Below are 23,764 nucleotides of genomic sequence, written 5' to 3' on the forward strand. Positions count from 1 at the left end.
GGCCCGGCCCGGGCGAGCGCCTCCCCAGGCCCGGACGCCGCCGGCCAGCTCCGCGGGCGGCGCGCGGCGCGAACTTGGGCACTGCGGCAGGCGCGGGCGGGCGCGCCGCGGAGTTCGCGGGAAGTGCGGCGGTGGGACCCGCGGGCGGCGCGAAGTTGGGGTACCTGCGGACGCCGGCCCGGTCCGGCCTGCAGCAGGAAGTGCTCCAGCGGCCCGGCGCTCCGGCTCACATGGACTTTCTCCGGCCGCGCCCAGCACCGGGCCGCACCGCGGCGGGCGGGGCGCGCGGGGGAGGCGCCGCGGGCCGTTTAAAGGGACAGCGCGCCGGCCGCGCGCGCGCACTCGCCGCCCTGGGGCGCGCCGCCCCGCCGCCAGGTGGGCGCCCTGGGAGGGGCAGGGGCGGGGGGATCCCTGGCCCTGGGGTCCGGGGCGGTGGGGGGGGGGGCGGCCGTTCCGCGCCCCCTCCGTGCGCCCCCTCCGCAAACTCCTGGCGTGCGACTCTGCGCTGGGCACTGAGCCGGGGCCGGACGCGGGAAGGGCAGGGGCGCCGACCCACACCCTTTCGAGGTGTGGAGCCCCCGGTCCTGGGGCGCCCCTTCCCCGCGGCGGCCGCGCTTGCACGGGGCAGGCTCGGGATGCTGGGCCAAGTGGGGCCGCCGGCTGGAGCGGGTACGCGGCCTCGGCTGCACCGACGCTCCGGAGGCCGGAAAGCGGGGACGTGGGAGCGCCCTTGGGCGAAGCGCGCGTCGCCGGCGCCTCCTGCGCGGATCCCGGTAACTGCGAGCTGCGTAGACGCGGCGGTCTGCTTTCAGGCCCGGCGTGATCCGGGCGCGCTGACCTAAGTTAGTGACTGCCACCGCCCACCCCACCCCACCCCGCCCCCCGTGGCTCCCGGTTTGCTCGAGGTCACCCTCCTGTGGACAGAGGTGAGGTTTTAAAACAAGTGCGCAGAAATAGAATCAGCCACAAACCGGAGAGGACCCACAGAAGGCCCCCTCAGTCGCCCCACCCTAACCTGAGGCCTGGGGTCAGGACAGGCTGCAGTGGTCCTCCAAGACTAGACACCTCTTGGCTCCCTCACCCCTACAGGGTCCTGGCAGGAAAATGGGGGTGGCACCAGGACAGTGGTCCTGAGCATGGCGTCACCAGGAGGACGGGGTTGATGTGAAGAGCAAGATGCCCACCCCCACCCCCCCCCCCCCCCCGCTGAGCACATTCTGGGCCCCTTGGGGGTCAGAGGCTGGGGCTAAAGCCCTGCAGGACAGTTGACCAAGGTCACTCCTAGGACAGTGGTCAGAAGCCTAAGTGGTCTAAGTACTTCTGTCCCCAGTCTCATGGTAGGTCCTTGACCTTGATCGTGGACTGACCCCTGACCCGCAACGTGAGGGTCTGCACAGAAAGCTTCCCCCCACCAGCTCACTCCTGCCTTGCCCTCTGGGCGATGGGTATGAACCCTCGAAGACTCCCTGGGCACACCCCCAGAACCCCACTTAGATCTAAGCTTGTCCCAGGTCCCACCCCCGCAGCGCAGCGCATGCCCCAGCCTGCAGGGCAGTCTGACCGTCCTGAGGGGCCTCTACCGGTTGCCGGCACAGTCACGTGGATTGGTTTGTGGTCCCAGCCCAAGAGGTGAATGGAGAGAGTGACAGGTAACGCCACCCGCTCAGCTTGGGGACCAGCTGAGGCCCTGGGCCGGGAGGGAGGCCATGCGTTGGCCTAGGGCAGCTCAGCAGCCCCAAGGTTGCAGCTAGCTACTAAGTGTTATTTAGGATCTCGGGGCCCTGGGAAACCGGGGCTTCTGCAAGCACCACCTGTGAGCAGAACATCTAGCTGCTTCCAGGCAAGGGGTCAGGACTCAAGAAGCCGTCCACGAGGCACCAAGGTCCTCCCCTGCCCAGGGCTGGGGTCACCGTGTGGATGGGGTCTAGAGGTGAAGATGGGCAGGGGTGCTGGCTGTTGTACACACTCCCGGTGGGAACACACTCGCCCGGGGAGCTGGTCACAAATTTGCACATTCCAGTTGTTTTCCTCTCTTGTATTTTCTAACTATTAAAGAGATTCTTTCTTCTTTAATGAAAGTGTTGATAAGTTTTTAGAAGACAACAGATAACCAGAAACCCGTCCCAAGGATAAGGGGCTTCGGTGCAGTTTCACTGTGCATGTGTGCGCGTGTAAACCACACTTGCACACTTTCAACGCTACCGCTGAATACCTACCAAAATCCAGGCCTGTGCTACACGTTCTGTGTGTTATCTAACTTAATTTTCACAACAGTTCTATGAAGTTGGTTCTATTCCTGTTTTACTTACGAGAAGAATGCAGCTTAGGAAGGAAATGCAGCTGGGCTGGGGGTCCCTCACGCCGGGTCCCCCAGCAGGCAGGGTGGGGCGCGGTCCTGCGAAGCCCCACGCCTCCACCTGTGGACCCTTAGGACTCTTAGACGTTACAAACGATTAGCCTGGGCTGGCTGGTATACAGGCCTGGCAGCGGCCCCAGTCCCCTCTTGAGGGATCTGATTAGCACCGCAACCCCCCGAGATGCCAGCGAGGGTTTTCTCAGCTCAGGGAGGCCTGGCCTGGCCTCTGGTCCTGAGCTTTCATGGCCTGCAGCTTGAGTTTCCCCCTTTTATCCAGAGAGCGTCAGGCTGGGGAAAGAGGGTAGTCACAAGAGGGAAATCTGCAAACAAACTGCTGAGCAGGGTGTCGGGGGCGGGGGCTCGGGGTGCACTTGGGAGCAAGGGCTAGTCACCTGTCTGTCCTCCCCTGGACGGTGGAAGCGTTTGGTAGCCGGCCAGGTGCTGCTTCGGCAGTCCTGCAGCGGAGGCCTGTTGGAGCAGCGGCTGGATGGAGCCGGGCTCCTGTGGAGGAGGGACCTGAAGGGACGCCCTCCTCCTCCGGGCTCCCCGTGCACCGCTGCGCCATGCACCCAGGCTCTGCTCACTCTGCTCTTGTCCTGGGCTCCGTGTAGCACGGGGCTCCCACCCTGGGGGCTGTGGTCTTCAGGGATGCAGGGATCCCTGAAATCGAATGCAGACGGGCGGGTCTGCCCCAGTTGGCCTCACCAGTTCTGGGAAGAGGCTTGTTTCCTCCACCCAGGGCTCATCTCGAAGACGCATTAAGACCCATGAAACACACCAAGCCCAAGTCTCACTTAGCCAGGTGCTTCCCCGACCTGTCCACTTGGGTGGCTGATAGACGTCTCAATGTGACACGGCTGAACAGACCCTGACTGTGCCCCAAAACTGCCCCCCCCGACACGCCCTCCGCCTCAGCAAATGACAGCTCTTCCTTCTGGGAGCTCCATCCTTCAGCAGCTCAGGCCAACCTTGGATTCTCCTTCTCACTTCTCTCACACCCCAGTCCTGACGGCTCTGCCTCAAGGCTGTGTCAGGAATCCTACCACTTCTTACCGCTCCCCGCTGCTACCTTCCTGCTCCGGCCCCCCCCGTTCTCAGGTCACTGCAACAGCCCCATAACTGGCCTCCCCGTCTGCCCTCTCTTGCCCCTGCCTGGGTCTGTCACCACATGGCAGCACAGAGATGCTTCTAAACATGTCAGATCATGACCTTCCCCTGCTCAGGTCCGTCGGTGGCCCCCATCTCACTTCTCACTCAGAACGCAAGTCCTTACAGTGGCCGGGACCTGGCTCCTCATGCTACACTCACCCCCACTTGGTCGCTCTCCAGCTCTAGCCCCACTGGTTTCTGCATGGGTCCTCCACATGCTGGCATCCTTCTGCCCCAGGGCCTTTGTACCTGCTGTTCCCACTGCCTATACCTTCTTCCCCCAATGTCTTTGAGGCTTACCCTATCACTTCTTTTGGGTCTCTGCCCAGATGTCCCTGGACCGTGGGCCTTCCTGACCCTCCCATATGAAAGAGCCAGTTGGGCCATTGCCAGTCGGCTCTCCCTGACCCAACCCTGGTACTAATCCACTCTGACGTTCACAGCCCCCGTCTCGTCCACTACCCCGGCCCTGGGGGGTACCACGCACAGACAAGAGGCCCACGGACATCTGCAGAGTGTGAGTGCCTGAGGGGTGCTGTGTGCTCACTGACGAGGGGCCGGGACCCCCCACCCACCTGCCTGAGTTCTCGGTGCCACTTTCCCGTCCTCAGAGTGTCCACGGTGCCCGGTCGGCAGGAAGGGAAGGAGCAGGCGGGGAACCCCGGGGTCAGACCCTCGGCCAGGACTGCGGGGCTGAGAACAGACTCCAGCGTCAAAACCGGCAGAGCGAGAAAGCAGTGCTTCCCCACGAGGGTCCTGTCGGCTGCCCTGCGTGAGAGCCAGCAGCCTAGCCGAGACAGCCCCTTGGCCCAGGCAGCCCACAGAGCAAAGGGAGGCTTGTCTGCCTCCTGGCTTGACCTTTGCCAGTAGGACGCGGAAAAGCCTGGGGTGGCGTGGCCAGCGTTTACGTTCTCAGGGGAAGCCTCTAGGTCTGGGGCAGAGGGGATACCTGACTCCAGGTCCAGTCCCTCCTTGGAAGCTGCCCCCAGGTGGGGGCTTCCCGGGCCTTCGTCGGGAGGGGCTCGTGGGGGGTTTTCCTGCAAGCATCGGAGCATCTGTGTTCCCAGAAGGGGTACAGTCAGCGAAGACCCCCACCCCACACCAGGCGACTGTCAGGAAAGGGGTGAGGCTCCCTTTCCGGCTCCGAGAGGGGCCCTGGCCACCCCATTAGCGGCCGCACGCCAGCAGCCCACAAAGTGCCTCTTTGTTAGGACACTGCTCCGTGCCAACCAGGCCATCCACTCGCGGTTGGGCTTTGAGCAGGGCCCCCGCCCTCCCCTAGACCCGCAGAAGTTGGGCCCTCCAGTTTAGCTGGGTTTCTGCCCACCCCGTCCCCGGCTCGGGGTTCATCGAGGCCACCCCCTCTTTTAATACCAATCCTTCGGCCCACCTGAGGAGACCCCCCAGGAAGTCTGCCAGGACCCCAAGGTAGTGACCACCCAGGCTTGGAGGGGAGCATGGGACTGCTCTCCATCACAGCCTCTCAGGGCGATGACAGCCCGGGACAGCGGGCACGGACCTCCCCGGCCACCCAGGGCCCAGGCTACCCACCAGCCAAAGCCCTGCACAGGCCGGTCAGGCTGGGCACCTCTCCGAGGGAGGCCCCAGCTGCCCTCCCGAGGAAACCATCTCTGCTTTTGTTCCTGGCGGAGCCTGGAGATCCCGTTTGCCCGCAGGGGCACGTTGTGTGCAGATTCCAGCACAAGGGGCGGGACGCTGGGGAGGTGTTGGCTGGGGCTTGCGAGTCTGAAGGGCTCCCCCGCCCCCGCAGATCCTCCGACAAAGCGGCTGGCGGCCTGGCCTCCTGGAGATAAGCGCCCCCGGCCCCTTGGCCCCCCCTCCACTGCCACTGCTGTTTCCCTGTCAGTTATTCTGGAGAACCAGTGAGACCCCTGGGGAAGGGCCACCCCCAGGTGCCCCTCCACTCCCCTCTGGTGTCGTGCTGGGCCGCGGGCACCTGTGGGCACTGTTGGCACTTTTTTTTTTTTTTTTTTTTTTGCGGTACGTGGGCCTCTCACTGCGGGGGCCCCTCCCGTTGTGGAGCACAGGCTCCGGACGCGCAGACTCAGCGCGCATGGCTCACGGGCCCAGCTGCTCCACGGCATGTGGGATCCTCCCGGACCGGGGCACAGAACCCGCGTCCCCTGTGTCGGCAGGTGGACTCTCGGCCACTGCGCCACCAGGGAAGCCCCTGTTGGCACTTTTCAGTGTCATTGCTGAGCTTGCTCTGAAGCCCGGTGTGGCCTGCAGTGCCCAGTGGCACCTGGCTCTGCCTGCCAGGTGCCCGTCATCCCCTGCAAAGCCTGCATTGGGGGGCATCCGCTTACATCAGAACTGGGACCAAGCTTGTCCTGTAGTGAATCTGGGAACAGATTCCCAGGGCTCCAGGCCCCCAGGGCTCCAGGCCCCCAGCCAGCCCATGTTCCCCTGTGGGTGGCAACTGGACCCCATGGAGGGGGTGTGGTTCTTAAACTTCTGTGCATCCGATGGAAAAGTCCGGTTGTACTGCAGACACGGGAGCTGGGGACTAGGGTGATGCCCAAGGACAAAGTGCGGGGGGGAGTGGGATGGGGGTAGATGTAGTGGAGAGAAAGGCTGGCGAGACCCCACTTTGTGTCTCTTCTGTGATCAGTGACGTCCCACCAGGCCACTCCGCAGCCTTGGTCCTCTTCCTACCCACGCACACTGTCTTCGCAGGACCCAGGCTGCCTGACTGTGATGGCTGCTCCCCCTGTTCCTGCGGCCACAGGGCCTTTGCACCTGCAATTCCCCTGCCTGGGACACCTCCTCTCTGGCGTTGGCAAGTGAACTCCAGCTGGTTCATCCTTCAGGCCCGGGTAATTCACCTGGGCCCTCGGGGAAGCCATCCTAACCCCCCAGCTGGCTTTCACAGTTCTGGGCCCCCTCCTCGCGGCCCTAGGTATGGCTGAACTGCTACGCTTGTGAGCAGATGGTTTAACCAGGAAGAAGAGACAGGACTTGCTCAGAGGGAGGCTCCGGCAGCCTGGGTGGGCTGCAGGCGAGCGAGCAGGTAGCACACCTGTCTCCAGACATCAGATCCTCCTGGAAGTCCTGCTCTGTGTCAGCCCTGGGACCCTGGAGAACGTGATGGGGCAGGGCTGCTCCCCTGGGGCTGCTGTCCTAGTCAGGGAGACAGACAGCTAAAAACCCCCAAAATATCACGGACTGAAAAGTGCCGTGCACACAGTGAGATACTACTTCATCCATTAGGATGGCTAGAAAAAAAACCAAAACCCAAAAAACCCAGAAGATAACCAGTGCTGGGGAGGATATGTCGGGAGACGAGGGTGCAACGCTGGTGGAAATTTAAGCGGTGCCGCTGCCGTGGAGAACCGTGGGCCGTTCTTCAAAAAATTAAACATGGAGCTACCGTATGATCTGGCAACCCCCCTCCTGCGTGTGCACCCCGAAGAATTAAAAGCAGGGTCTACGAGAGATGTGTGCACCTGTTCACAACAGCCAAAATGTGAAAACAGCCTGGGTGTCCACAAAGGGATGAACAAAATGTAGTATATATGATACTTTTGATGGAATATTGTTCAGCCTTAAAAAGGGGAGGAAATTCTGATACAGGCTGCAGCACGGATGAACCTTGAGGACATTGTGCTGAGTGAAATGAGCCCAACACAGCAGGCCAGATCCTGTAGGATCCACTCACCGGAAGCCCTAGAGGAGTCACATCCACAGAGACAGAAAGGAGGTGGCAGGGCCGGTGCTGGGGGTGGGGGTGAGGGGATGGGGAGTGAGTGCCTAGTGGGGACAGAGTGTCAGTTTGGGAAGACGAGAAAGTCCTGGAGACGGATGTGGGGATGGTTACACGACAATGTGAATGTGCTCGATGCCCCTGAACTGTATTCTTAAGAGTGCTCAGGACGGTGGACTTTATGTTATGCATATTTTCCACAAGAAAAAAACAAAGGGCCGTTCGGGGCACTGAGAGGAGGAGGCTGTTGGCTGAGGAGACCTGGGGGCTGGGGGGGCAGGCGGGCAGGGCCGAGGGAGCAGGGATCCAGGTACCACCAGGAACAGGCTCCGAGGGGGCGGGGCCAGGCGGCGAGGGGCGGGGCCAGGACTCTGCCTTGTTCTGACCCGCCTGCAGATGAAGAGGTCTCCTGGCTGCTGGGCAAAGGAGAATGTTCTGCTAGACCCGCTGGGGCCTCTCCCGGGGTCCAGGGAGGGCTGAGGGGCATGGACTGGATCTGGAGGGGAGCCAGAAGGACCGAGGGATCGGGGGTGCAGCGCTCAGACTGTTGGTGGGAAGGTGGCCCATGATGGCCATTTCCCCAGATGGGGAGGTGGGAGAGCAGTTTGGGGAATCAAGCCCCCTTTGGAAATGACAAGTAGCAGTTGTTGCTCCTGTGTCGAGGCCCTGGGGAGTCAGACCAGGCTCAGCTGGGGGTCAAAGGCTCGGGAACGGAGGCCCCGCTGTCACCGGTGGTCACATGGTCTGCCCTGACCTCTCGGCATCTGGCCACACGGCTAACCCTCCCTCCTCCTCCAAACACCTTCTAGTGGCTTCCTGAGCCACGCTGCTGTCCTGGGTCCCCTACTCACTGTGCTTCCCCTCCGCCCTCCGCCCCAGGCCCCGATAGAGTGCAGGGCCCCAGGTGACAGGTGTGCGCGTTAGGGTCTGAGGTGCGCTTGTCCACGCCGGGGTCTGTGGGGAGCGTCCTGGGTTTTCCTGGCAGTGACCCGGTGTCAGCACACAGACCCCACTCCAGCCTGGAGGCTGAGTCAGGGCCCAGCGGGGCGGACAAAGCCAGCAGGCGTGAAGTCAAGCCTGCAGCTCAGGGCTGGGTCCCTGTTGGGGAGGGGGATCCAGAGGCCCACCTCCTGCCCTCTTGCTGTCTTACAGATCAGCCCCCTGCAGCCGGGCCTGGCAGTTCCACTGAGGGTGGGGTCCTCGTTTAGGGGCAGGAAGTTGCCGAAGGCCACTCTGGGGATTAAGACTTGCTCGCCTGGCCCCAGACTCCTCCCCGAAAGCCCTTCTCTGGGGTCAGCCTCTGCTTCTACTGGGCCGTCTTCTCCAGCTGGGAGCCTTGTCCAAGAGCGCACCCACAGCTGGGGCGCAGGAGTCCGGGACTGCTAGGGTGAGGCACCGCCTCCCAGACCCCGCGTGGCCTTGGGCTGGAGCTGCAGCTGGGGGTGGGCACCTGTCTGCGCAAGTGCCTCTGGCCCCTTCCCCATCCCCTCCAGGCCTCAACCAGGCCTGCAGGGCAGGTGCACCGGCCAGAGTGAGGGGACTGCGGTGCCCCGGGCCGGCTGAGGCTCCTGGGCAGGCGAGTTTGGGTCCCTCGCACAGAAGGAAACTGGGTGAGTAATTTGGTTTCTCGTTAGAAGCTGCAAACCCGTGGCTCTCTCCGCACGTGAATTAGGGCAGCACCGTTTTGGTTTCTGGATGCCTCCCCTCGGTTTAAATTGGACGCTCCAATCTTCTTCCTCTTTTGTCCTAAATTTCCCTCTAACATTTAGTGCAGCTGCTGCTCCTGCTCCCGGGAAGGCTGAGGGCCAGGCGGCTGCGGTGACTCACCTCCTCCCAGGAGGGACAGCAGGGTCTGGCGCGGAGGCATGCCAGGGTGGGCACGGCAGCTTGGGGGGCAGTCAGTGCCTCCACAGGATGCAGGTGAGAGCTGGGCACAAGCTCCCCAGGGAGGAGAAGGACAGGATGCAGACAGGACTTGGGAAAGACTTCAGCCGCTGCAGCTAGAGACACCCAGGTGAGACAAGCAGAAGGACTTCCGGGGGCCAGGTCCTGAACAGTGGGGCCGCCTTTCCAGGAGTAACTCAGCAAAATGCAAGCACCCATGCCTGTGGGCATTTCTGGAGGGAGACATCCCACCCCTGAGACCCAGCTTACAGAGGCCTTGAGTGACCCTGGACACCGTCGTTGAGAAAGTAGAGGGCCCACTGAGTGCGATCCCTGGGGATGCAGGGGCACCTATGGTCTGAGTGTGTGTGTGTCCCCCAGGTTCATACGTTAAATCCTAGACCCCAGGTGATGGTGTTAGGAGGTGAGCCCTTGGTGAGATGACTAGGTCATGAGGGTTCCACCCTCAAGAATGGGATTAGTGTAGCGACCTTATAAAAGAGGCCTTGGACTTCCCTGGTGGCACAGTGGTTGAGAGTCCGCCTGCCAATGCAGGGGACACGGGTTCGTGCCCCGGTCCAGGAAGATCCCACATGCCGCGGAGCGGCTGGGCCCGTGAGCCATGGCCGCTGAGCCTGCGTGTCCGGAGCCTGTGCTCCGCAACGGGAGAGGCCACAGCAGTGAGAGGCCCGCATACCGCCAAAAAAAAAAAAGAGGGCTCAGAGAAGACGGTGTCTGTGATCTGGGAAGCTGCCCTCATCAGACATCGGCTCTGCCCACTCCAGGACCTTGGACTTCCAGCCCCACAAGTGTGAGAACAGATGTTTGCTGTTTACGAGCCACCAGGTCTGCGATATTCTGTCCTGAAAGGGCCGAGACAGGACAACCCCATTCACTCACTCGCTCATTCGTTCGACCACTGTGTGCAGAGTGCCAGGTCCCCTTGAGAAGGTCCTTCTACAGGCTGTCCCCTCGGGACGTGTCTCTGAGGTCAAGACCAGAGCCATCCAATCTGCACGCCCCAGCAGGGCCTGCAGTCCCCAGCCCTGGCTTCCGGCACCTCCCTGGAGAAGGGAGCCAGGAGAGCTCGGCCGCAGGCCGGTCTGGGTCGCAGGGGACGTCAGAGCCCGCGGCACCGTCTTCTGCGGCCCCCGCCCCGGGAGGACGTGCTGGCCTCGGGCTGCACTCCCCAGGGCCCTCTCCCCGCCCCACTGGGAAGAGCCGTGTCCAGCAGCCCCGTCTGCTCGGGCTCTGAGTCCAGACTCCCCAGGGGTAGGGCGCAAGGCCCTTCCCCACGTGAATGGGCTCCGACAACAGTGACCAGCTGACCCCAAGCAGGAAAGGCAAACGGAGCCAGGACACTAGCCTCCCAGCTGAGTACAGCCCACTGTCTTCCAGGCAGGAGCACGTGGATAATGGCCATCAGGGGCCTCCCATTCCCGGGGGCCCGAGCCCCCCAGCGCTCTCCAAGAGCACCTAGAGGGAGCCCTGGGCGCAGAGGGTGGCAGGGCCGGGACCCGTCCACCTGCCCTGCTCAGAGCATGGGTGAACAGGGTAGGACTTGAAACTGAGGACACACACAGGCACGTACACGTGTACACACGCACACACAGGACTTGGGACGCACCGGCCAGCCGCATGGCAAGAGGAGGGTGGTGGGTCAAAAATGGCTGCAGCCGCTCCGAGTGCACCTCGGTGACCCGTCTGCTCGGGACACGGGTGGGTATCGAGCGCGGGCTGAGTCAGCCCAGGCTGTGGACTAGGGTAGTCGTGTTCACGGGGCACTGTTAGGCATTGAGGGAGCTGGGGAAACAGGGTCATTGCAGTACAATTTGAAAAACATACCAATAATTCGTGTTACCATTATGTCGCCATGCTGTGGTAAACGACGAATTCCCACTTAAAAGCCAGATTTCTATCATCCAAGGGCTGCCCACAGCCACAGGCGGCAGAGGCCCTCTCGGTTCTGCAAAGCAAACTCCACAGGTGGGCATCCAGGCAGCAGCCCAGGCCTGGAGGAGCCAGAGCTGAGCGGTGGGGCCAGGGGGCCCCCGGGCTCATGGGACAGAAGGGACAGGGGTGCTCCGGGCTGGAGGGAGGCCCAGTGCCGCCAGCCAAGGTGGCAGCACGGTGGGGGGAGGGGAGAGGGCGCTGGCACACACCGGAAGGAACTGGAAACCCGTTCTCTGGTCAGGTGAATCCCTTCACAAGAGCAGCCGGTGGTCAGAGTGGGCAGCAACATTCCTACCAGCGGGGCCCAGGTTGTGTGTGGGAGCTCCCCGCACACCTGGCTGTGCCCGGCCCTGGGCCACACCGTCCACCTCCCCATCTCGGCCTTGGCCAGCCGCTGCCTGGCTCCTGACCCCAGTGAGGGCAGGAAGGTGACTACTCACCGCCTGGGGAGGTGGCCTCCACTGCAGGACGGCCGGCTCCTTCCGCACCCACCAGGAAGGAAGGGCCCACAGCCCTGCCCAGCCTCTGGGGCCCCTCAGCTCGGGGATGTGCCTGCTCCCGGGGCCACCTAGCCTGCACTGATTGATTCTGTATGAACATGCATGCAGCGTGTCAGCCAGGACTGGTCGTTGGTGTCTAAGGAAGCAGAATGGAGCACTGTCCTGGTCCCCTCGGGTAATGAACAAGGGTCAGACACTTGCTTTGGACTCCGGGGCTTTTGTCTGAAGAAGACACTCTCCAACCACGGGTGGCTGGGGTGAACTGCAGTGACCAGAGGGACAAGCTGGCGGAGGGCGGGGCGGCTGCCCCAGGCCCCACCCACTCTGACCACACAGCCCTCCAGCCCGCACGTCCCCCCTTCCCGGGATGCTCGCCCCACTTCCATGGCCCTCCCTGTACTGGGGAGGCTGAGGAAGGTCCTGCATCTTACGGGACCCACAGAGCTGGCACCTGCCTGCCCTGGGCTCAGGGCCTGCCCCAGCGTCCACCTGGGCCACCCGTCATTCGGGGCCCTTGGGGGGTCCTGGCTTATGCCCTGCCCCCTCTGGCCCAGGCTGCTCCCATCAGCTGGCCAGTCCGCACGGGTGGCAGTACCCGCCCTTTTCAGCCTGTGCCTGCCCCGGGGCTCCGGGTCACCTGGGTCAGGGCGGCAGGTGACCACTGTTGGACCAGCCAGAGGTGGGGAACTCTGCCCGTCCTGGGCTCCTGGGAGCCTGCACACGGCCAGGTTGGCATACTTGCTGTCTCTTAGGAGGACGAGCTGACTTCCTGGCTGGGGTGGCCGTGCCCGAGCACCCTCCCGTGGGCCTCTTCTGCATCGGACCGTGGATGTGCCTGTACGGGGGCGCCTGGCACACCGCCCGCCCGCCCGCCCGCGCAGGCCCTCCCAGCATCAGTCTGCACCCCCCCACCCCCCACCCCGGGTGCAGTGCGGGCCACACAGCGAGAGCCACAGCAACCCTGCCTGAGGCCCCGGGTGACACAGCTGCCAGCCTGCCTGGGCATGTTGCCCGGCGGCGGCTGGGGGAGGGGCGGGCCCACGAGCACTGAATCAGCTGCTCCCGTGTGGCCCTGTCCCCTCCAGGGCAAGGATGCTGGTGAGGCGGGGGGAGGGGATGGGGGGATGGGCCCTCCATCTTTGGGGAGCTGTCAAGCTGCCGGGGATTTTCTGGAAAGCCGCCCCTGCAGGAGCCAGGCCTCCTGGGGGATGAGAGGAAGGACCTTCCCGGAAGAGGGCCTTTTCCAAACAACACCAAAAAGGGAGAAGGGAGAGGACCGGCCTGTGCCGAGGGAAGGAAGCGCTGAGTCAGCACCAAGCCCTGCCATCCTCCCTCATCCAATCAGGCACTGGAGCAGACAGGGACCTCTCAAGGTCAGGGAACATCAATGTCCGCAGGCGGGTCCCAGCGGACGGCCCTTCCTCCGCAGCGGCCCTGGGGGGTCAAGCTCTGGTCCGGAGGTGGGCTGCGCCCGCCCTGGCCGCCCTCGGCGTGGGCTGCTGCGTCCCTCCCGCTGGGCCGTGCTCCCAGGCAGGCGGGGAGGTGGCACCACCTGGGGGTCCGGCTACCATCCCCTCCCGGGGCTGCCAGCAGCAGCTACAGGGACGAAGAGGGTGTCCTCGAGGGCACCTCGTCCACCCCTGCCCGGGGCCTGGGCGGCACCTGGACTTTCTCAGAGAACCGTGTGGCTTCTAGAAATTCCTTCTTGCCATTGCCTCCCTCCCACTGTTGGCTCACCTCCCACCGGCAGCCCCTCCCACCCTCCGGGCCGGGGTCCCTCAGCACAGGGAGGGCCGGCCCCACGGGGCACCCGGTGCAAAGGAGGCCACCACGAGGCCCTGTTCTTTGTTGAAGGGAAGCCCCTCTGCCCTCCTCCCCGCCCCCACCCCACCGCTGCCGGCTTCTGCCCCAGCCTTGACCTCCTGCTGCCCGGGATGGCCGCCCCCAGATCGGACCGTCCTCTCCCCAGGCCGCCAGGCTCCCAGTGCCCCCTCCGACTCTCCCAGGCCTCGCCCCGCCCCCAGCTCTCGCTGGGGAACTGCTCGTCCCCTCCCCCGGCCAGCTCCCTTCTCTGTGGGCACACTGCCTACCCGCCCTCCCCCACCCTCCCCGACTCCCAAAATCAAGGCCCGGTGTCACCACCACCGTCCAGGTGCTGTCTCCCCCCCAGCAGCGGCGCTGCTGCCGGGGTCCCCGGGCTGTGGTGCCCCGAGAGCCCAGGAGACCCCTCTCTGGACGGTGCCCGAGCTGGTAACTAGGGCACAGCCAGTCTGGGCAGAATGAGGCTTTGCCGGCAAAGCCCGCACAGCCCCTGCCTCCCTGCAGCGGCCGGCTCAGCGTGTGCTCTTTGAAAATGGTGACTGTCCCCCCAGGGGGACATCGGGTTCGTTCAGCCCGGAGGACGGGCTGGTGGCTCCCACACCAGACAGTGCAGACAGCATCCCCACCACACACGAGTCCTGCTGGACAGCGCCGGTCTAGAGACCCACTGAAGAAAACCCTCCAACTTGCGCAAAACAAGGGGAGGCCAGGCCAGGAGGCCTGTGGACGCTGCAGAAGGTGGGCAAACCCGAGGCTCCAGCGCGGCGAGAGGACAAATCTGGGACAGTGCTGCCCACTGCCAGCCGCTCCCAGTGAAGCCAGCACGCCCGAGAGTGGTCTCCTGGCCGGGAAGCCGCATCCCCACCCGATCCTCGGCCAGGCTTTGTGCAGCAAACTGCCCCTCCCAAGGGTCCTCTGCTACTGCTTGGGGGGCCAAGGCTTTTGTGAGGATTTTACCAACTCTGCCACCACAGGCTAAACCCCAAAAGGACTTGGATTGTTTTTTTCTGAAACGTCAAGTTCCACAAAATTCCAGAGATAGCAGCTAGGCCGCTCTGTCATGGACCCCCAGCTCTTCCGGGGCCACATTTTCTGGCCACACTGGCTGCGTGGAAGGGCATCACCCTCATCATCACGTGGGAAGAAGTCTTTGCAAGGGAGAAACGTGAGCGTCCCCTGCACAGAAGCCAGGGAAGCCTTTACACAATAGAGATACTAACTAATAACCTGTCACTCGTTTTTCCAATTGCTTTTTGGTTAAACAAGGATTCCTAACCTTGGATTCCTTCCAGTTTTTCTCCTGTGGGTAAGCGTCTTCCCATCCGGCTGCCGTCCTGGCACTTGAGGGCGTCATCTGTCTGATAAGGACGATACACACTTGCCTGTTGGTTGAACTCAGCCCTCCTGGACCTCACCAGGCCCCCCGCTTGGCCAGCGCTGACAAATTCTCGCTGCCACCCCAGCCAAATCCCCAGGACAGGCTCCAGCGGTGGGGCCCCTGGACTCATGGCAGGGTGGCCCTACAGCCCATCACACTCCTTCTCCAGCATGGCAGACGGCTGCTTTGCAAGGTTCGGATCTGACTCGTGAAGAACGGCATCTGTGGCATTTGGGGCTGGTTATATCCTTTAAAAAAGGTATAAACGTTTTGAGCTTTAAACAGTCACGCTGTCAACGTGTTAAAAAAATAAGTTTAATGCAGGTGGCTCACTTCATAAAGAATTTCACAGGCACTCAAGACACCAAGCAGCTTTGTGTCCACACCACCGTGACCCCCCTGCTGCCCCAGCCCCGTGGACACGTGCCCACCTCAGAGGGGGCCTCAGAGTAACGTGAGTCAACTAACACAAAACAAAGCTTTTAGGAAACAGCATGATTCGGTGCAAAACGTCCTCTGCAGCGCCGAGAAGTGGGGTCCATGTGGGTCGGCTCCTTGCCTGCCGTCCAGGTAACCGGGAGAGACTCACCCCCGATTCCCTCGGAGAAGCCGTCCACTGACCTCGAGTGGACAATCGTCCGACAGAAGCTGGCTACAAATTAAAGAGCACAGTTTACAGCCAAGTGTTTTTTGCCTCCTTTACCTGATTTGGCTTTTTTTTCCAGTGGCACACAACTGCCCCGACAGCTCCCTCTGGCCACTGGGGGACCCGGCCAGGCAGGGTTGAAGGGGCTACCGCCCGTGCCTGCGGGTGTGGGGACAACTTGGGGTGAAGTAGCATCGGCCTCCCTGTCACCCTCAATATGGGGCCCTATGTCCCGCCTCTGGCTGTTGTCCCAGCTGAATTATTCAGTGCCCCTCGCCTGCCCACAAAGTCTGCGGCTACCCTGTCCCCATCAGATGGAGGCCACGGTGAGGGGTCTGGGCAAAATGCTGGCCCTCTGGTATGTTCTCTCTGCAACCGAAGCCCCCCTGGATCACTGGTTCTTTCCTGGCCCACATTCATTTTTGCTTTGTACTCCCAGCTGCTCTAACTACCGCCGAGGCAGGGACTAAGGGGCCGCTGAGCCCCTCACTCGGAGGTCCAGCCCTGGTGCAACCCTGATTCCAAGAGGTGTTTCTTCCAACAGACACGTCTCGAACCTGGACGTTCCCTGAGGGGAAGAGACTGAAAGCCCCCTGAGGCCAGAAAGAGACTGAGTTGCCTCCCCAGAAATCCACACTTGAAGAGTGGTGCCCTGGACCCGGCACTCCCCTGGGCTGGCCCCTGATCTAGGCACTGACAGGCAAACCGAGGTGCCACTGAAGCCCGGCCTGGGACTCAGGACCCCCACGCCTCGCAGGGTAACAAATGGAGGAGTGTCCGTGGGCTGAGCGAGGACTCGGTGGCCCAGGGCGGAGTGAAGAGCTTGGTGGCAGTGTGGTGCACCAGCTGGTGGAGCCTGACGCTTCCCCAAGGCTAGGGCGGGGGGCCGGGCGTGCACAGGAGGGGGCTGTGCGGCCAGGAGGATCTCCCCTCCAGATCTGCACCTGGGTAGCACACCCCTCCCGGGGACCTCCAACACCACTGGTGACACCATTGCCCTGGAGAGGAGACAGGGACACAGGCTCTCCAAGTCCAGACTGGACCCATACCCGTCCCCCCTCCGCGCCCCCGCCCCGGGAATAGCTTGGAAAGTGCAGGCTGGAACCACAAGCAGGTGGCGCAGGGGACACCGCACCGAAACCACATACAGAAAGGGTCCGAGCAAAGGCCAGCAGGAGGGAGGGCGCCAGTGTCCCCTTCACAGAAGTCTCAGCCCTTTCCTGAGCCAGAGACGCAGGCGCCGGGGGGGGGGGGGGGGCGGGTTATGCCTCTGACACAGGGCAGAAAGGGCCCCGACCTACCGCGTCGAGAAAAGCGCCCACTGCAGGTGCATCTACGGCCGGGTCACCAGAAACCGTCCCCGGAACAGCCCGCGGCGCCCTCACATGTCCACGAAGACCATGAAGCACCAGCCCAGGCCCCCGACCAGCAGCATGGTCACGTGGATGCCGTAGACCAGCAGCTCGTTGAGGAGGCGGAAGTCCACGCGCCGACGGCCCAGCAGCAGCAGCAGCGCCGACAGCTTGAGCTGGAAGCGCAGCAGGACGCGCACACCCAGGTACTGCAGGCAGAAGAGGGCGGCCAGCGCGCCCCACAGCGCGGCCGTGAAGAGGCTGCAGCTGAAGTAGAGCAGGAAGCGGATGAAGCCGTAGAGCCAGCGTGCCCGGACGTACACGTCGAAGTTATTGTACTTGGTGCGGACCGGGCGGGAGGCGCGCGCCGGGCCGCAGGCGGCGTGCAGGCAGGTGGTGTGCGGGCCCTGGAAGGAGCGCACCCGCCGGGGGATGGGCATGACCGGCATTGGGCCCCGGGCGGCAGTCAGCATAGGCGTCGCGGGTGCCTGGGCCTGGGAGGCCGAGGCTGAGTCCCGGGGGAGGCGTGGGCCTGCAGGGTGAGCGACACGGAGAGGAGCCAGGTCAGCCGGGACATCAGCCAGCGCGGGGCCGCAGGGAGCTCGAGTCTGGGACTTGGGATCCGCTCACATCCCCCGGGGTTACTCTTTTCATAATTGCTACCGAGGACACTCCAAAGGGAGCCCCAATCACGTGGGAACCAAAATTCCACCAGCGACACCGGGAAGAAGGGTCAGGACAGGGGCCGCAGGCCCCCTGGCAGTCAATGCCAAGACCCACGAGGAAGGGCCGACAGAAACCCTGGCTAACCTCCCCCTCCCCCAGGCTCGGCGAGTCCCCTTCACTGGACTCACCGTCCGGCTTTGATCTGGGATGCCCATGCCTGCCTGCGCTTCTGTGGCTGCTTTATCCAGGGCGAGTAAGTCCCCGAGTGGCAGCCACACAAGAGGACAGGAGGAGGGAGAGGGTGTCCACAGGGCAGACGGGGGCCGTTCCCTTCAGCAACTTGACAGGCCAAGTGCTGGGGACCAGGCAGCCGGCACCGGGCTCTGGGCTCCCCTGCGGGGCCTGAACCCTCGTGCTGTCGTTCACCAGGAGTGACCTTGGCCAGGTCACCTCACCCCGAGACCGTCCCTGCTCTGCACAACGGGGATGTTGAGCGCTGGGCTCGCAGGGGTGCTGTGGTTATAGGCAAATGGAACGTTTCCGGGCAAGTGTTGCCCGTGCCTGGCGGAGAGGATGACGGCCCAGGGCCAGTGGTGTTATCGCAGGGCACGGGCCCTGTGGCTTGGGCCACCACAGGAGAGGAGAAACAGCAAGTGGCTCTCTAGTTTTGCCTGGCAAGTGCCATTTATAGCTCGCCTGAATCGTGCCTGGAAACACAGAACTGGGAGTTCGGGACGTGTAAAATCGGGGCAGCAAAGTTGGTTACAGGCTCTGGGGAGGCACTGCCGAGGGCATCTGCGTCCCATCGCATGGCTTGTAGCCTGAGGGCCTGCAGGAGGATTTCTGCTAGCTCCCTCTCCGGCCGCCCACGTGGTGCTCTGGCCGGAGGCGGAGGAGGGGGAGGCCGGGCGCGTCCACCCTCCCCTGCCCACAGGCCCAGCCCTTCCCACAGGCTTCGGTCTGAACGTGGTCTGACAGCAGCTAATGGCACTCAGATGGCGGTGCTCCCTTCACGCGGCGGAGTCGCGGCCTCGGGCGGGCCGCTCGCCATCCTCCCATCGCCACCTGGCCGCGGGCAACGCACGTGCGCCACGGGCTTCCAGGTCGGGGCCGGGGCGTCCGCGCGGCACCCACGCGCTCGCTTCTGGGGGGGTGCCGGGCCCCAGATCCCGGAGGCAGGGCCGACCCGTAGCGCCCCCGGGAGCCGCTCCCGCCCCGCCCGGGCACCCCCGCCCGCTCACCGGGTGCCCTCTCAGCGCCGGCGTCCCGAGCCGCGCGGCCCCCTGTCCCTCGGGGCTCCGGGAGCAGGGCGGCCGCATGGTGCCGACGGCGCGGCCCGGACCCTCACGCGTCCCCGCCCGGGGCCGCCCCGAAGGGCCAGGGGCTCCCGCGCCCGGTGGCCGGCGGCGTTTGGCCTAGCGTGGGAGCCGTAGCGCCGTCCCTCTGCGGCCACCGTAGGACTTCCCTCACGCCCCTCCGCCCGAGCTGACACGGAGAGCGCCTCCCTTCCCCCAGCTCCGTGCCGACACCGAGCGCCCGGAACTCCGCGCTTCCCCTGGGCGTACGTGCGTGCGTGCGCGCGCGGCGCGGCGCGCGACCCCTGACTTTGCCAGCCGACTACACCACCCCGCCTACGCCCCCGGCGCCTCGGCCCGTCCTGCGCAGGCGCAGATAGCGGACCTGCGCCGCGGAGTCCCCGGGCAGCTCCTCTGCTCATGCGCCGCTGCACCCGAGGCGGTTGGCAGTGCGCAGGCGCAGGCCCTACGGGCGCAGCTGTTCTTCCGGCGCTGGGAGAGCGCTTGCCAATGGTCTCGATATCGGCCGCGGTCCTGCGTGTCTGCCACCCGGCAAGTCTGAAGCGGACTGCGTGACACCACCCATGGACGCACTTCCCCAAATGTAGGGAAGACTGGCCGGCTGACCACCCACGGACACCAAGGTCCCCAAGTGTAGGGAGTCAGTGCGGGCTGGCTGACACCCACGGAGCCCTGGGGTTGCCCTTTGCCAGGAGAATGAGGATTTCGGTGTAGACGTGTTTAAACATTTTAATCAGATCGAGGTTAGGGTGGGGGAAACTCTTCACGCTCCTTGGATTTAGTCGGCAAGTTCCATTTGCCTGAATTCTATCAATTGTGGAGAAGCTGCTAGTTGCACACAGGTGGGAACGGCTGGTTCTGTTCCGCAGTGCCTGCGGGTCCTGGTCTTGGTCGCTGTTTTGGGTACTGGACGCTCTGATAGAGGCCAGCTCCTCGGGCATCCTTTACAGAAGACGGCTGACCCGCCAGGGCGGAGAGCCTCCACCTGCAGGAGCCCCTACCTGCAAGCACGTCACCTCCCCTTGCAAGTCCTGACCCCGACCCGCCCACACCCCCGCCCTGTCGTGTGGGAAGGGGTCAGATGCCTGCGGGCACGTGTGGTCCTATCCCTTCAGCTGCAGCTTTGCTGGTGAGGAGAGTCTGGCAGGGTCATGCTGGAGAGGGGAAGAAGGGGCCCAGAGAATTTTGAGAAGTTTCTAGATCAGGCGAAGTGGCAGCAGGAGAGGATGGGAGAGAAGAGTGATATTTTAAGAAGTGATTCTTAAAATGCATCTTCTCTGCTGCTGGGTTTCCACAGTGGCCCCCTGCTTTGCACCCTACCCCAGGGTGCTGCTTTTTTTCCCTAGACCCTGGTCCAGCTCTGTCCCCTTGAGATGCCCTATACAGGCCCCCCTCCCCGGCTCTGTGAGGAGGCCCCATTGCTCCTGTCCATGACTTGTCCCTTCACACTTCCTTTTTCTGTCCCTCTACCCGTCCTCCACCCAACGAGCTCCTACTCACCCTTTAAGACTCCGATCAATATCCCCACCTCTGAGAAGCCACCTCCAACTATGTGCCACCCCTTCCCCGCCCCCCCCCCTTGGCAGGGGGGATTCTCAGTCCTGCCTTTCTTACACCTCGAAAGCTACCTTTATGGACCAGCCTCTCCCACTAGCTCAGTTTTCTTACCATGGCCCACACAGTCAGATGTATCTTTTCATTGTGATCTAGTCCACACACGCACATGTTTAAACAACTCCAGAAGCTTCACAAACAGTACTTCTCCTGACCATGCGCTCTGCTGTGTTCTGTTGCTTCATTCAGTAGCCCCGAGGACGAAGACAAGGTTTGTCCTCACAGCCAGCTCAGTGGCAGGGCCGGGGGAGCCCCGCCGAAGTGTGCCGTGTTTGTTCGCAGGCTCGGCCCGGTGTGGGGATTCAGTGGGGGTTTCCTTCATGCTCTCCATCCCCCCAGGCATCCCTCCCTCCCCTCCTGTCCCCGCCCTTCCCGTGGGTATCCAGGCTGTGGGCAGTGGCCTGGCGCCACCTGCTGGGACGGTGCATGTGGTGTCGCAGAGCCGGCCGCTGTGATACCTCGTGAAGGGCCTGAGAAGCGCCTGAGTCCATCAGAGGCTTCGAGGCCCGGCCGTAAACCAGGGCACCCTGGGCCAAATCGCACCTGCTCCCTGGTTGTCTGTGGCTGCTTTGGAGTTACCGTGGAGCTGGGTAGCCTCCTACAGCAGGCCTGATGGCCCACAAACCCTCTACTCTGCCTTTGCAGAAACCTAGTTTAAACCTGGTTATATATATATATATATATATATATATATATATATATATTTTTTTTTTTTTTGGCTTCACCACATGGCATTTGGGATCTTAGTTCCACGACTAGGAATCGAACTCAGGCCCCCTGCATTAGAAGCTCGGAGTCTTAACCACTGGACCGCCAGGGAATTCCCTCACCCCGGTTTAAACAAGCATTTATCACAGGGCGCACAGGGAATGCTAAAGGTGCAGACTGCCAGGTTTGGGACGGCTTTAGCCACCCACAACCTCCACTGTCCCTTCACTTGCTATGGAGTGAGGATCCAGTCACTTCAGGGGCCAGACAAGGAGTGGCTCTTGCTGCCCGGACAGTAGAGGCTGAGTGACCCCAGACATCAGGCTGTCCTGCAGGTTTGGGTGTGGGGAGGGGCTGACCTCTCTGCGGTCATTTTTTTTTTTTAAACATTCATTTATTTGGTTGCGCTGGGTGTTAGTTGTGGCAGGTGGGCTCCTTAGTTGAAGCATGCTGGCTCCTTAGTTGTGGCATGTGAACTCTTAGTTGCGGCACGCATGTGGGATCTAGTTCCCTGAACAGCAATGGAACTCGGGCCCCCTGCATTGGGAGCACAGAGTCTTAACCACTGTGCCACCAGGGAAGTCCCCGCAGTCATGTTTTAACTGTCCAGTCCTCGGGCAGGGCCAGTGTGACTTCCAGCCCCGTGACAGTGGGTTTAATCCCGACAACGGAGTCAGGCACGTTAGCGTTCAGCGACCGCACAGTCCTTGTAAACGGCCCTGCAGTCACCTCGCCATCAAGAGACGGACTACCATGTGATCCAGCAACCCCACTCCTGGGCATATACCCAGACAAAACTCTGATTCAAAAAGATACACACACCCCTATGTTCATAGTAGCACTATTCACAATGGCCAAGACATGGACACAACCTAAATGTCGGTCGACAGATGAATGGATAAAGAAGATGTGGAACACGTATATAGTGGAATACTACTCAGCCGTAGAAAGACTGAAATAATGCCATTTGCAGCGACATGGATGCAGCTGGAGATTATCGTACTAAGTAAAATAAGTCAGAAAAAGAAAGACAAGCACCATATGATACCACCTGTATGTGGAATCTGAAATACGACACAAATGAACCCGTCTACGAAACAGAAACAGACTCAGGGACGGAGAGAACAGACTGGTGGTTGCCAAGGGGGAGGGGGCTTGGGGAAGGATGGAGTGGGAGTTTGGGGTTAGCAGATACAAACTATTAAATATAGGCTGGATAAACAACAAAGCCCTACCGTATAGCACTGAGAACTATATTTAATATCATATGATAAACTGTAATGAAAAAATATTTTTAAAAGGATGTAAAAGAAAAAGAATGTAAAATGTGTGAAAATGATAATGTGCTCAAGGGAGTGAAATTGAAAACCACCAAAAAAAAAAAAAAAAGAGACGGACTCGAATTCCCTCCCCTCAGCTCTGGACTGCCTTAGTGACCAGATCCTGAGGCCCAAGTGACACCCGTGATTCTGGGGCTGCGCAGCTTCGTCCTCAGCCTCCGGGATGCTCCCTGGAAGCACCAGCTGCTGCGCTGTGAGATGCAGGCCCACGTGGGGGTATGTGGACAGCCTGTCATGGGCAGCCCAGCTGAGCCCAGCCTTCGGGTGTCCCTGGGCAGGTGTCAGACCTGCGAGTGAATGGCCCTCCAGGTGACTTTGGCTCCAGCCCTCTGGGTCACCCACCGACTTTTGAGTCTTCCCAGCTGAGCCCCCAGATGGCACAGAGCAGGGAAGCCCTGTCTGGGCCCTGTCCAAATCCCTGCCTCATGGACCCTGAGGTTACTGCTTTACGGTACCAGGTTTGGGGTGGTCTTGTCACATGCCCAGATGGTTTGAGCGAACGTATTTCACATCCTTATAACCACCTTCAAGGGAAATAGTCTTGCCTCCACTTTACAGACGAGGAAAGAGGTTTCTGCTCAAGTCAGGCCTGACTCCCAAACTCCTCGCCACCCACGGGTGGCTAATACGTGGCATGCATACTGGGCCATCTCCTCCGGACTCGCTGCAGACATCACTAGTTGATTTGGCACTCTGGCAAAATCCCTAGTCATCTCACCAACGGCTGTTTCCTTGCTGGTCCTCGGTTACAGAATCCCAGCCTATCTCTGGGGGGCATCATGCCTGGCTAACAGATCACAGCATCTCCCACTCCTGATGTGATTCCTCCTTTAGCCCTGTGAATCCAGAGAGGATACCCTCTCCTCAAGGTGGATTCTGGGCCAGGGTGTCACAAGGACCAGTCGGACCCCCAGAGGCCGCCACAGAAGCAGCGGACAGCATTTACGGAAGGCAGTGCAGTGGAGTGGCCGGAGCGTGGGCTCCAGACCCAGCCTGCCTGGTTGGGCTCTGGCTCCAGCACTCTCTAGCTGTGGGCACCCCACTCTCAGCATGGTGGTGCCTGGCAGGGAGGCCTCCCGCTGCCCGCCCCCCACCCCACCCCACCCCACCCCTCTGGAGCTGAAGCTCCAGCTGTAGCCCTGGTACCTGGCACACAGCCGGCCCAGTACTACTTGAGTGGTTGGTTGGTTGGTTGGTTGGTTGGTTGGTTGATTAAGTGCCTGCCCTGTGCCAGGCATTCAGAACTGGGGGCCCAGGCTTTGGAGGGAAACAAGCCTCAGCCTGGCACCACCCAGTGACATCCGCGGGCATTAGCTCGCCCGGCTCCAGTCCGGGCACCCTGGGCGCACGGTGCAGG

General features: G+C 62.2%; 2 protein-coding genes across 3 annotated transcripts in view; both read right to left on the reverse strand.

The window, feature by feature from the left end:
* NACC2 (NACC family member 2) overlaps nt 1-253 on the reverse strand; it is a 70,538-nt gene extending 70,285 nt beyond the window's left edge. The window contains exon 1 of the mRNA XM_029203842.1: nt 165-253. The gene's annotated coding sequence lies outside the window, so the exon portion shown is untranslated. The remainder of the gene's footprint in view (nt 1-164) is intronic.
* Nucleotides 254-15,067: 14,814 nt separating this feature from the next.
* Nucleotides 15,068-19,068, reverse strand: TMEM250 (transmembrane protein 250). 2 transcript variants are annotated; one of them, XM_029201467.1, is made up of 3 exons: nt 18,671-19,068; nt 16,713-17,295; nt 15,068-15,417 (listed from the first exon to the last, which is right to left on the reverse strand). In XM_029201467.1, the coding sequence occupies exon 2, from the start codon at nt 17,234-17,236 to the stop codon at nt 16,793-16,795; it is 444 nt and encodes a 147-aa protein (XP_029057300.1). In that variant the 5' UTR covers nt 17,237-17,295; nt 18,671-19,068; the 3' UTR covers nt 15,068-15,417; nt 16,713-16,792. The 2 variants fall into 2 exon arrangements, with proteins under 2 accessions (XP_029057300.1, XP_029057301.1); XM_029201468.1 differs by lacking the exon at nt 18,671-19,068 and adding an exon at nt 17,618-18,623.
* Nucleotides 19,069-23,764: the final 4,696 nt, after the last annotated feature.

The sequence above is a fragment of the Monodon monoceros genome, unplaced genomic scaffold, assembly GCF_005190385.1.
Source record: "Monodon monoceros isolate NGI ecotype Baffin Bay Population unplaced genomic scaffold, NGI_Narwhal_1 Super_Scaffold_5, whole genome shotgun sequence".
NCBI classification, from domain to species: Eukaryota; Metazoa; Chordata; class Mammalia; order Artiodactyla; family Monodontidae; genus Monodon; species Monodon monoceros.